Source organism: Eulemur rufifrons, chromosome 6, assembly GCF_041146395.1.
Source record: "Eulemur rufifrons isolate Redbay chromosome 6, OSU_ERuf_1, whole genome shotgun sequence".
Taxonomy (NCBI): domain Eukaryota; kingdom Metazoa; phylum Chordata; class Mammalia; order Primates; family Lemuridae; genus Eulemur; species Eulemur rufifrons.
This window is the reverse complement of record NC_090988.1, coordinates 25,741,481-25,754,728: the sequence shown is the minus strand read 5'-3', so window position 1 is coordinate 25,754,728 and position 13,248 is coordinate 25,741,481. Positions and strand designations below refer to the sequence as shown.

Genomic DNA, 13,248 nt, shown 5'->3' with positions numbered 1-13,248 from the left:
CGTGATTTATATATATAATATACATAAATAAAATTATTTTTTTCCTTGGAGACAGAGTCTTGCTCTGTCACTGAGGTAGAGTACAGTGGCATCAATCATCATAGCTCATAACCTCAAGTTCCTGGGCTCAACTGATCCTCCTGCCTCAGCCTTCCTAGTAGCTGGGACTAGAGGTGCACGCCATCATGCCCAGATAATTTTTCTATTTTTTTGTAGAGATGGGGTCTTGATCTTCCTCAGGCTGGTCTGTAACTCCTGGCCTCAAGCAATCTTCCCTCCTTGGCCTCCCAATGTGCTAGGATTATAGGTGTGAGCCACTGCACCCTGCCAATTTATCGGATATATTCTTAATGGTGAAATGGGGCTAAGTACATTTTGCATGATTGACATTTGTTCTGTGTACTGATTAACATTCACAAATTTACCGAAGACCAACCACATGCTTGGTACTAGGATACAAAGATGAATGATCCAGTCTCTGATCTTGAAGAGATTAGTCCAGTCAAGGAATCAGATACAGAACAGAAAGCCATAATAAAGCATGGTAAAAACTATAATAGCATAGGAACGGGAACCTTTTTTTTCTTTGGGACACAAGAAAGTATTATAAAGGAGGTATTAAATGAAATTTTGAAAAATGAGGGAACTATGATAGATGGAGTAAAAGGAAAGGGTATTTCAGAAAACAACACAGCATTGATACACTGTGTCTTACAGCATTCACAATTTAGGACAGAAAACATTAACTTGAACCAGAATGAAAAATATAGGAGGAAAAAACCCAGAAAAAACATACGTCAAATATCATATAGAGTAGTTCCCCTTATCTGTGGTTTTGCTTTCTGTGGTTTCAGTTACCTGCAGTCAACTGCAGTCTGAAAACAGGTGAATAAAATACAGTAAGATATTTTGAGAGAGAGAGACCACATTCACTTAACTTTTGTGTAAATACTGTACAGGGTTAAGTATCACCACAGTTTCAGGCACCACTGGGGTCATGCCACCTGATAAGGGGAGACCACTGCAATTCTGTTACTGTGACACTGGTAAAATAAGAATGATGTATGGAGCACATTTAAATCCTTATTGCGGGGAGAATAGTGAAAATTATGTCTAGGCCACATAAATTCAGAAAACGTACTTTCTTAATGAAGTGTGAAGACTTTCTGAGAAAACAGGATTTCAAGTTTGTTTTTTCTGTTTTCTTTTTTAGACACAGTCTTACTCTGTTGCTTGGGCTAGAATGCAGGGGTGTCATCATAGATCACTGCAACCTCAAACTCTTGGGCTCCAGGGATCCTCCTGCCTCAGCCTCCCAACTAGCTGGGACTATAGGCGAGAGCCATGATGTCCGGCTAATGTTTCCATATATAGTAGAGACAAGGTCTTGCTCTTCCTCGGGCTGGTCTCGAACTCCTGACCTCAAGGAATCTTCCTACCTTTGCCTCTCAAAATGCTAGGATTATAGGCATGAGTCACTGCACCCGGTCTCAAGTTTCATTTTGTATAGGATGGATCTTAAGTGAAACGCAATCTTCTAGACATGACGTGTAGTGAGAAAGACACAACCCCCTATAATTCAGCCTAAGAAATGGAGGACTGGGCTTGGATATTGGCAGAGGATTTAAAAAAAAATGTAGTCCGAGATTTTCCAAAACTAGTTTTTGGAAGACAAGATATGAAAATAGGAAGCCAACAGGTTTTTTAGAGGGTGGAGGGGGCGAAAACACTTAAAAGCAGGTGAGCAGAAAAGATTATTTTGGCATAGCTTGTTATAGACAGAATAGATGGAGGCAGTACTGAAAAGGCATTAAGTTTGGCAAGAAGTGTGAGAAGCCAGAATAATAGTGATCTTTTTTGTTTTTTTGAGACAGTGTCTTGCTCTCTCACCCCAGGTAGAGAGTAGTGGCAACATCGTAGTTCACTGCAACCTCCAACTCCTGGGCTCAAGCAATCCTCCTGCCTCAGTCTCCCGACTAGCTGGTACTACAGCCATGCACTACCATGCCCAGCTAATTTTTCTATTTTTAGTAGAAATGGGGTCTTGCTCTTGCTCAGGCTGGTCTTGAACTCCTGACTTCAAGCAATTCTCCCGTCTTGGCCTCACAGAGTGCTAGGATTATAGGTGGGAGCCACCATGCCCGGCCAATAATAGTTATCTTTGAGGGATATGGATGGAGGGAGTAATGACTGGGAAGGAGTATGAAAAGGGGTTTTGTTTGTTTTTCATTTTTTTAAGAGATAAGGCCTCACTTTGTTGCCCAGGCTAGATTCCAGTGGTGTGATCATAGCTCACTGCAGCCTCAAACACATGGGCTCAAGAAATCCTCCTGCTTTAGCCTCCTGAGTAGCTGGACTAAAGGTGTGCAACACCAAGTCCAGCTAATTTTATTTCTTTTGTAGAGAGGGGGATCTTGCTATGTTGCCCAGGCTGGTCTTGAACACCTGGCCTTCCATTTCAGCCTCCCAAAGTACCAGGAGTACCGGTGTGAGCCACTATGTGCCCAGCCTGAAGTTTTTGTGGTGGTGGTAGTGTTTTTTTTTTTTTTTTTTTTTTTTGACTTAGGAGATGGTTACTTGGGTAATGGCTTGATTGACTGACTGGATTTGATAATTCAGTCAGCTGTATACATTTTAATTGTGTGCTTCTGTGCATGTGTGGGTTTTTTTGTTTGTTTGTTTTTTCTTCTTGGAGACAGAGTCTCACTCTGTTGCTTGGGCTAGAGTGCAGTGAGTGGTGTCATCATAGCTCACTGAAACCTCTTACTCCTGACTTCAAGCAATCCTCCTGCCTCGGCCTCCTAAAGTGCTAAGACTACAGGTGTGAGCCACCATGCCCAGCTGCATGTGTGTTATATTTCACAATAAGACTAAATTTTTAAAACATTTAAAAAAATCTAAGATGGATTTATTCACTGCTTTCTCTCATTCAGTTAGTAGGTATTACAGGCTAATTATGTGCCATATGGTACTCTATGAGAGGCAGAACTGTAAAAACTGACTTAGTTGACAGAGCAGGAATATGCCTTAAACCTCATAAATCCTAAAATCCAAGACTGCCACCATGGTATATGATTTCCCCTAGATAAATGAAATATAGATGCTGAGCAGTCAGCTAAACTCACATACCAGGCTGAATGACACTTACAGATAAACCTTACAGATTAGAGATTTGAATTTGTACCTTAATAAAATTAACTTAAATGTTATCGACTTTTGACCAACTAGTCAACACTATTAATACTAAATTGTGCATGTCAAGAATCTACTGCATTATAAAGGAAAGAATACCAAAAATTCACCTTTTAATTAAAGTACCAAAGCCTTATAATTTTTATTAATGGAGTGAAAACTAAAAATACAAAAATGACCTATGTGGTAATTTGAACAACTTTCAAATTAAACAATATGTTCTGCCTTTGAATTTTGAGACTAATATTAAGATTTGGATTGATGATATTAACAAAATCAAATTCTTACCAGATTCTTCTGTTTCAAAAGAACCTTTAACTGCTAGATTAGTTTCATCTGCTAAGACTATACTGGGATTGGCTTCCATAGGCTGACTGGAAATGCTTTGAGACATATTTTTATTATTCTTTGTTTTACCTGTTAAATAGGGAACAGGGAAATAATTAGTTAAATCACCGAAATAAAAAATAAGCATCCATTAATACAGCTTAAGGGTGGTCAAACACATGATAAACTTGTGGTTTTATTTATGGTTTTCCGGATGTTTATAAAATGTTGCTTTAAAAAGACAAAAAAACTAGCCTGCTCTCCATTTTCGTAGCTGAAGTTTTTATAGTAAAAAACAAAACAACAACAAAAAAACCCCTTTTACATATCCATATACTGTTTGGTATTAATCAAAATAGGAACTGTTTCAGATGCTTCTGGAGAATGCTGTTCCACTCTGGTTAAGTTACCAAAAAAATTGGGGAAACTTTTTTCTTCTAACGCCCCTGAGAGAAATGGTCTACTTACCATAGTCAAAGAGATCAAAGAGTGCCTGAAATGCTGGGTCTGATTCTGTCTGTTCCAATATATCCTGTATAGCTTCTTCAGACATATGGATTTCACTCTGCAAAAAAAAAAAAAAAAAAAAAAAAAAAAGAAAAGAAAAGAAAAAGAAAAAGAAAAAGAGTAAGGTGAAGGCACGATCCTAACTGAACTTAAATGGTTTCATGCCAGGAAAATTAGACATTTGATATTTTTGACTTTTTTACGTAGAAGCCTTCCCCTTCAAGAAAATGTCTTCTGATTATAAAATGCTTATTTAAAACAAGACTAGAAAACAGAAGGTGAATGTTCCTTAATTCCAATTCCTAGAGTACTTTGGCAAATATAATCCTGAACATTAAAATAAAATGAAAATATGGACTATATATATGCATATAAATAGAAATAAAATCATACTATAATGTTCTTTAATCAGCTTTCTTCACATTAGTTTATTATAGAATCCTTTATAGGTCCTTCAGAATAAATCTATTTTATCCTTTTTATCTATCTACTTTGGTTTCTTCATATTAAATGCTTTCTTCAAATGTTGGACAATCTTTGCTTATCTGTTCAGATTAAAAAGTAGCATGATGACAGAATTCTACTTGTACCCCCTAAATCTATTTAAAAAGAAAAAAGGAAAATAATAATAAAAGTAGCAGGCCAAAAGGTACCTATAAACTCTGTGCCAATGGTGGGGGTGGGATGAGCTTGTCAACTATAAGCTAAGCTGTAGAAAACTTTGCAGAACTATCTGTATTTTTAGTTCTTTTCATTGAGCTAGTCAGATTTCTTGCTGGGAGAGTTTATGCCTGGCAACAGTGTTTCCAGGGAAGCAGGGAATGGGGAGTACACATGGAGTTTAATTATTTCCTAAATTTTGAACGCTGTCACCCTGTTTGTAGCCTCTTCTTTACATTTACTTTAAGAGGTACTGGTGCTACTTCTTGAGACTTTTGTGACTTCTGTGTTGTAAATTTGCTTTTTCCTATTGCCTTTACTGGCTTAGAACCCTGGGTGTACTAAGTCAGGCACCACTTTTCCATTTTAGCTTTCAAAAATGGTTTTTCTGTTTTGCCCTCTTTTGTTCTTTGTCCTTGTGTGTTTATGCGTTTAAAAACTTCCCTATACTGTTTTAAAAACTGTTATTTAAATATGAATTTTTAATTGTTCACAAATACACAACATTATGAAAAACCAAAACAGCAGGTTCTATCTTTGCTTTCTTATAATCCATCACAGTAACTAACAGAGTGCCCTAATTATGGTATTCACCTGACATGTTTGTGGAGAAAACATAAGCAGTTGAAGACTATAAAAATTTATAAGAGAGAGTATGTATTTGTTGAATGTTAAGACAGGAAAGGCTTTTTAAAGAAGTATTGGCAGAATTGACACGTAGAAAAAAAAGTCAGTTGGTTTATCCAGAACTCAAGTGAAAGAAAAACTGCTGTAATGAATTCACATGGGTGTGCCAATAAAAATGTTTACATTGTCCAAGGTCCAGGTAAAAGAATGTGCTACAATCACATCTCAGCTTCTCTTCACAAAGCATATTTTGCACATGAACAAATCTTAAAACATATTGTTAAATTTCTCATTTACCAGCTCACTCTCTTTTGTATTTATCATAACTGAATAGCAAAACTGACTATAGCCCCTAGCTTTCTTCTCTTAGCGGTAAGCCTTACAGACAAATATTCAGTTAGTACCTTTTCTTTTTAAAAGTGTCTTGCAAATTTTATTTTGTTAAACATTACTTGGATTCATTATATATCTTTAACATATTATTTCATTATTTCTTTAAATTATTACAGTTTATAGCACTGCATAAGAAGTGCAATTTATATAAACACTGTATGTATAGTGTTGTTACTTATTACACACAAATATATCCACTAATGAATATTTAAGTATTAAATACTTAGAAATTCACAACTGATTGCTGCATGGGTGTAACAGAGTATTTACTGATACCTGGCAAAGTTGGTTAGAGTTATTATGTGGGTTAGGAATGTCCTATTATTTTTACCATTTAAGTAATGCAATATAGACTCTGATTATTTGAAAAGTCACCATCCAACATGTTTTCAGGAAGAGATTACATTTGGGTAATGAAGAAAAGCTGTATCTTATCATTTTATACATCTAATCTGTTGGCAATCGTTTTGAAATGAAATCAAAATACCATCAGTTTTAAATATGAGTATATATACCACACTGACACACACATGCACTCATACCGGAAGTCCCAGAAGTTCATCAATTGAAGTCTCTGGCTCAGTAGGGTTGTTATCTGTTTGTTTAGGTACTTGAGCAATATTGTTATCACTGTAATAAAGAAAGGAAAATCTTTAGTATAGTTATGAAATTAGACAAAAAAACAATTAGGCATTTTAAACATATATAGCTTACCTAGTCAAAAATTTATTAATGTTTTCTGCTAGCTTTTCTTGAAGAGATTTGTTGCTTAGTATTTTTTCACGTGCATTTTCAATAACCATTTGCTGGAAAACAAAGTCAGTATTAGCAAAAAGATAGGAAAGAATATTATGTTATTTACTTGAAAAGAACCTATCAATAAGAGCTAGACAGCTTTAATAAACCCAAGTAGAAACTCAGAAGTTGTGGTGGCTCCCTCCATATTAATACCTGAACATAACACTTTACAAGTGTTTTCACAGATCTTTCACCATCTTTTTCTTCATTGCTTACAGAATAGTTTCATGCTCTTTAGCTTATTAGGTTTTTAGTAATCTGACAGTAAAATGCCCTATTATGTTAAATAATCCAACAACAATATATTTACAGTTTTCTAAACTTACCACTGTTTCTTATTTGGGGCATATATACACACATTTGTGTATGTATGAGTATTTTGAAATTCAGGAATATTTAAAGCTGTAAAGTTTGGGAAGTCACTTACTTTCTCTACTGCAAATGCGTTTGGATCCTGGAAATTCCGCATTGTTGAATGAGGGACAGATAAAGTGGTACTTTTCCTTTGAGATTCACTGAAACACATTTGAAAAGCTTGTCTTTTAACTACTATGTTTAACAGATTGAAAGATAACTACATATGCAAACGTAACTTTTAAGATCATGGTAGAACAGATGCAATTGTCCTACCATACCCAAAGGGGATTGGTTCCAGAACCCCTGCAAATACTAAAATCTGTAAATACTCAAGACCCACAATTTGCCCTAGGGAACCCATGTATATGAAAAGTTGGCCCGCTGGTATATGTAGGTTTCACATCTTGTGAATACTTTATTTTTAATCCATGTTTTCCTGAAAAAAATTCAAGTATAAATGGACCCATGCAGTTCAAACCTGTGTTGTCCACAGGTCAACTGTATTTGTGGCAGTAACAAAGGGCAGTAAAGTAGAAAAAGCATTACTAGGTGAGAGGTCTGGATTCAGAAAAAATGAATTTGAGGAAGTTTTATCACTTACTAGGTATTTGGTCTGAAGCAAGGTAAGCTCTGACATTCTCACCCATTTTATCATGGGACAAGATCAACTATATTATTGGATTTATGAAAGAATGGAATGAAATGAAGTACATATAAAAACTTCATTAAAAAAGTCAAAGTTCCTGTAAACAAATGTATTCATTCATTCATTCATTTATTTTTAGAGAGACAATCTCACTCTGTTGCCCAGGCTGGAGTGCAGTGGTGAGATCACAGTTCACTGCAGCCTCAAATTCCTGGGCTCAAGCATCCTTCTGTTTCAGCATCCCTAGTAGCTGGGACTATAGGCATGTGCCACCATGTCTGGCTATTTTTAAAATTTTTTGGTATAGACAGGGGTCCCACTATGTTGTCCAGGCTCTTAAACTCCTGCCCTTAAGCAATCCTCCCACATTGCTAGGATTATAGGCATGAGCCACTGCACCTGGCCTTCTGTAAATGTTAGATATTGATATTGCTATTTTACCATTTTATGTAGGTAAGCAAGAAAGGTTGTAATAAAGGAGGTTGAAGTCTTCCTTGAATGGGAGACAACCAACATTAAAACTCTGCTTAAAATACCCACAGCATGGCAGCTGAGAAACCAGAAAAAAACATTTGGAATCTATTATCTCTCTTTTCTGAAATACCCTTCAAAGACATACAGGTTAAGTATGACAGAAAAAATTTTTCTCAAAGACTATACATGAAAAAATTCTTTTATAACTTTTTAATTTTTTAATTACTTTTAGAAATGGGGTCTTGCTCTGTCACCCAGGCTGGAGTGCAGTGGCGCACTCATAGTCATTGCAGCCTCAAACTCGTGGGCTTAAGCAATCCTGAGTCTGGGATTACACACTTAAGCCACTGCACCCGCTGCAGCTGAAAAGATTCTATCAACTGATTTAGGACTTTAAATGTGCATTTGTGGAGCATAAAACACAATGGTATTATTTATATTCATTTTAAAAATACTTATTTCAAAAAAATCTGAGATAACATCAATTACAAGATATACAATTTTATATATCACTATAAAAAATCATATTCCCATGAAATAGTGGTATGCCATTAATTGAAAAATGCAACCCAATTTTAGGGAGGTTAGAATGTGGGAAAAGATAACGTATTTTGGAATGGTTCTAATAGTAGATTAGAATTTAATTTAGTCTTGCTACTTTATTCACAATGTAAGTATGCTGGCATAATTATTAAAAAAAAAAAGATATTGGTAACATCCCTTTAAAAAAGTTTTTACCTTTTGCGTCTACCAGGAGACATTAAATTGGCTTGAGCTTTCTTTTCCTGAGGACCAGGAATGACATTTAAAGCCTCTCCAGCTGTATTTCAAGAAAACAAAACAATAAGCCAAGGAAACTGAAGTTTTCTAAACTTGTAATGGGATAACATTATCTGATTATTATTTTATATTAAATTTGGTTAACATTTGCTTACTACATGCAAGGTATGGTAGAAGGTATTAAGATGAATAAAATATAGTCCCTATGCCTTAAGGTTTTACAGTAAAATACAAAGTATAGTATAGTCTTACCAAAAACAACATGGGAGAATGGAAAAAGTGAAAGAAGTACTAAATGTTCTGGGTGTAGGAAAGGATTCAGAGAAAAGATGGACAAATAAGGGAGATCTTAATAAATAGCAATAAATTTTAGCTGCACAGATGAGAAAGAAGTCTGGAGTGGGAACTGAGAGAGTTAACCCCTGGATTTTAATTCCAATTCTGTTATTAACTAGCTTCTTGTCCCTTATGATCATGTGTTTTTAATAGTTTAAAGTATACAACAAACAAGATGTACCACATGATCTCTATGTTTATTCCTAGCTCTAAGATTCAACCAGGAGTACATAAGATTTCTAACATGTAGAGATGGAATTGATAGGGACAGGCAGGAGTCTCTCCTCCTCATTCCAGGAGGAGAAACTGATATGAGCAAAGGTAAGGAGGTGGTAAAATATAATGTATATTCCATTTAAAATCAAATACAACAGGGTCTGTTCTATTAATGCCAAAAATTGAGAATTAGAAGAGTTCAAGGTTGGACTTCAGTTAGAGTAGAAATAGGAAGAATCCTAGATTAAAATGACTCAGAATTAATATACTTATTTTATGGCAAATCTACTTAAAGTCTGTTCTACTTCTAGTCTCTCTCATCTCTTTTTTGGCCATAATTTTGTACTATGAGTATACAAACATTAGTATATCATCTCATTCATACAATTTGATTAACAACAAAGTTTAAGAGAAGAAAATTTAAACTTACTGGTTACAGTATCTTGTGACTGTGAATGGTTGACCACTACAAAATATGACCTCAATGGATTTGAAATTTGGCCACTTGGTCGAATAGCTTGTGTACCTGTCAAAGGAGAAGTGGTAAATTGTCCTGAAAGACAAGGTAAATTCATCAACTCTGAACTGACAGGAGCTGCTGGAGCTGCTTGAGATGCAAGCCTTCTCTGCCGTTTGATTTCTGCAATTCCACTTCTTGTTCGGGCTGAAACATATGAGCATTTAAAAAATTAATTCAATGTCAGAGTAGTTCAGGAATTTTAAGAAGTCAACATAATGCATACTATATAACACCTTATATCCTACAGATTAAAAAATGGCCCTTAAAAATAACAACTAAATATATGTGATGATTTCATAAAAAACAAACATGAATACACTGAAGCTTTATATATCCAAGAATACATTTCTACTGCAATAATTCGTATGGATAACACCCCCCCAAAATTAAGAAACTTAAACTTATGGAATAATAATTAAAAGATGCTACCACATGAGAGCTGATGAGAAATGTAGGGAGTACTTAAAATATGTATTTTTATGAAAAATGAAAATATTATTTCCTAATATAATTGTACTTAGAAAAACAGTAGTTCAAACAAAATTATACCTGGCATACATATTATATGTATATTGTCAAATAAAATATCAGATAGTTTAAGTTTGAAGTACTTCTGAACCTTGTTTATAGTTTAAAGCTGAATACCAACCTCTCTGATTGGCAGCAAACCTTGGGGAACTTTGCATGCTCCTAACAAATAAAACAAAGTAGTTATCCATTAAGAAATTTTTATTGCTGATATACACTATGAGTTAGTTATAGTCAGATCTGAAGTAAGTTATGATTTAAAAGGCAAAAGACCTCTCTTAGATAAAAAAAAGACACATTTTGGGTAAGTAACTCTGATTTGTTTTATGAGAAAACCAGTAGTATGTAAATACATATACATAACTTTTTTTTTTTTTTTTTGGAGACAGGGTTTTGCCCTGTCTTCCAGGCTGGGGTGCAGTAGCACCATCATAGCTCACTGCAACCTCCAACTCCAGGGCTCAAATGATCCTCCCACCTCAGCCTCCTGAGCAACTGGGACTACAGGTGTGTGCCATCATGCCTGGTTAATTTTTTAATTTTTTGTCGAGATGGGGTATTGCTATATTTCCCAGGCTGGTTTTGAACTCCAGGGCTCAAGTGATCCTCCCAGTTCAGCCTCCCAAAGTGTTGGGATTACAGGTGTGAACCACTATGTCTGGCCTACATGTAATTTTAATTATGAAGTTTCTATCCAATGCAATATGCATTAGAATGCCTTGACATTACATTAAGAATACAATTTGACTTGACTTTGGAAACTCCATGTTTAAGTAAGCTATATACAAAGTATAAAATTTTCAATTATCTTTTGTAATTACAGAGATGCATTCCCACAGAGATTCTGATTTCACATGACTGCACACATAAATACTTTAGAGTCCCAAAGTTGATGTCAAAGCACATGCTACTTTTATCAACTTTATAACTGTGAAGTTATTTTATTCAACCTCTAAAGAGGCAAAGCAAACATATAGGAGAACTCACAGTTCAAGTTAATTCTTTTACTATGGATTCACCCTCCCACCCTATTTGGTAGTCACAGACACTGTGCCATATCCTAGAAAAGGTGTCAGATAAGTTTCCACCAACAAGAGCCACAAAACTTACTGAACTGAATGAAGCACTGGTAATAACACACAAAGCAACGTTGGAGAAAACTTGACTGAGAATCCATTCTTTTTATTGAATATTTTGCCAATAAAATATCTTACACAGTATTTATAAGTATTTACTAAATTATGGATGTCTTTGATGATTATTTGTAAGGGCAAAAAAGAGAAGAGTTAGCAAAGGAAAATATAAAGATAAAACCATCAAATAAGATGTGGTCCAAGACTGGGTGTGGTGGCTCATGCCTGTAATCCCAGCATGTTGGGAGGTTGAGGCAGGAGGATTGCTTGACACCAGGAGTTTAAGACAAGCTTGGACAACATAGTGAGACTCCATCTCTTATTAAAAAAAAAAAAAAAAAAAAAAAAAAATTAGCTGGGCATGGTGGTGCACACCTGTAGCTCCACATACTCAGGAGGCTGAGGGTGGAGTATTGCTTAATTCCAAGAGTTCGAGGTTGCAGTGAGCTATGATGGCACCCCTGCACTCCAGCTTAGGCAACAGAGTGAGACTCTGTCTCTTAAATAAAAAAAAAAAAAAAAAAAAGATGTGGTCCAGAATTAGGTATAATGCATTTGGAGCCATTTCAGCAGTTTAAGCAGAAGAAGAAAATGAAGCCCCTGCTGAAGTTAGGTGGGGTATTCACTTCTAGCTCTGGGATAAAGGGTAAGAGACTATGGTTTTCATAACAGACTCTACAGTCACATAAGAGATTTTATAAAATTGACACCAGAAGATTCTAGAAGTAGCGTTATTCTTCAAGCTTGTTGCTTTACAAGAGAAGAACCAATAGGACACGGGTTCAACATACAAATTCTCTGAATATATAACGAAAAAGCAGCTGCCCAAGGGAACTTACACTGGCCTGGGATTAGGAGACTTGTATTTTAGCCCTACATCTGCCTCTAAATTCCTATGGAAACTTGGGAAAGTCATTAAACGTCTACACATCTCAATTTCCTCATCTGTAAACATTTTATTAAAAGTATGCCATTTATCTCAAACTATTCCAATTAAAGACAAAGAAATACCAATAACCTCTAGAATAATTTCAAAAGTAGATGAGTATTATTATCCAGAAGTACACTGTAAACATCTTAAGAAGATTTAAACCCAAAGTATGTTTGCATTCGAAAGTCATTATGTACATTCTAATAAGTTTATTACCTGATTTGAGAAAGTGTATGGTCTAACTTCTTCCACAGAGATGACATTATTACTGGGACATCATTTGATGTTTCTAAATCATAAGAGGAAAAGGTTCTTAATAAACATAGTTGAAGAAAATTCATCATTCATTTTCAACAAAGACATAGAAAATTACAGAAAAAATTTGTCTCTCAATTGGTGACATTATGTTGGGAACTGAGAAATAAAGCTATTTTGCAAAATGGCCTGCAAATCTATAACGAGGCTGCTTTTTTTCTCTCAAGCCATTGGGTATCAGACACATCATGAGTGAAAATGGACATCTGTAAAATCTCTGAAGCTGTTTTAGGCCAATAATTTTATACCTTCTTTGTACTAAAAAAAGGACAAACTATTTTTTGTATCTTTGTTCTATTTGATATTACGTGATGGTTGAAAGTGAATTAAAATAATTTGCTATAATAAATAATTATCATAAAGGTTATGCTAACTCCTTCTGAGTGTGGAAATTTAATCCTCAATTTCCTCATACTTAAAAATCGGTCTAAACAATCAATACCTCTCACTGGGCTATTCTAAAGACTAAATAAGGTAAAACATATGAAAGTACCTAGCACAATGTTCG

The 13,248-nt window shown here is 35.2% G+C and overlaps 1 protein-coding gene across 1 annotated transcript in view; it reads right to left on the bottom strand.

The window, feature by feature from the left end:
• The window catches only part of NPAT (nuclear protein, coactivator of histone transcription), a 47,132-nt gene that overhangs the window by 13,251 nt on the left and 20,633 nt on the right, over nucleotides 1-13,248 (bottom strand). Inside the window, exons 4-12 of the mRNA XM_069468975.1 lie at nucleotides 12,642-12,714; nucleotides 10,483-10,523; nucleotides 9,744-9,977; nucleotides 8,720-8,801; nucleotides 6,932-7,019; nucleotides 6,421-6,512; nucleotides 6,249-6,336; nucleotides 3,988-4,084; nucleotides 3,481-3,609 (exon numbers count right to left, since the gene is read on the bottom strand). Coding sequence (XP_069325076.1) covers nucleotides 3,481-3,609; nucleotides 3,988-4,084; nucleotides 6,249-6,336; nucleotides 6,421-6,512; nucleotides 6,932-7,019; nucleotides 8,720-8,801; nucleotides 9,744-9,977; nucleotides 10,483-10,523; nucleotides 12,642-12,714 — 924 coding nt within the window. The remainder of the gene's footprint in view (nucleotides 1-3,480; nucleotides 3,610-3,987; nucleotides 4,085-6,248; nucleotides 6,337-6,420; nucleotides 6,513-6,931; nucleotides 7,020-8,719; nucleotides 8,802-9,743; nucleotides 9,978-10,482; nucleotides 10,524-12,641; nucleotides 12,715-13,248) is intronic.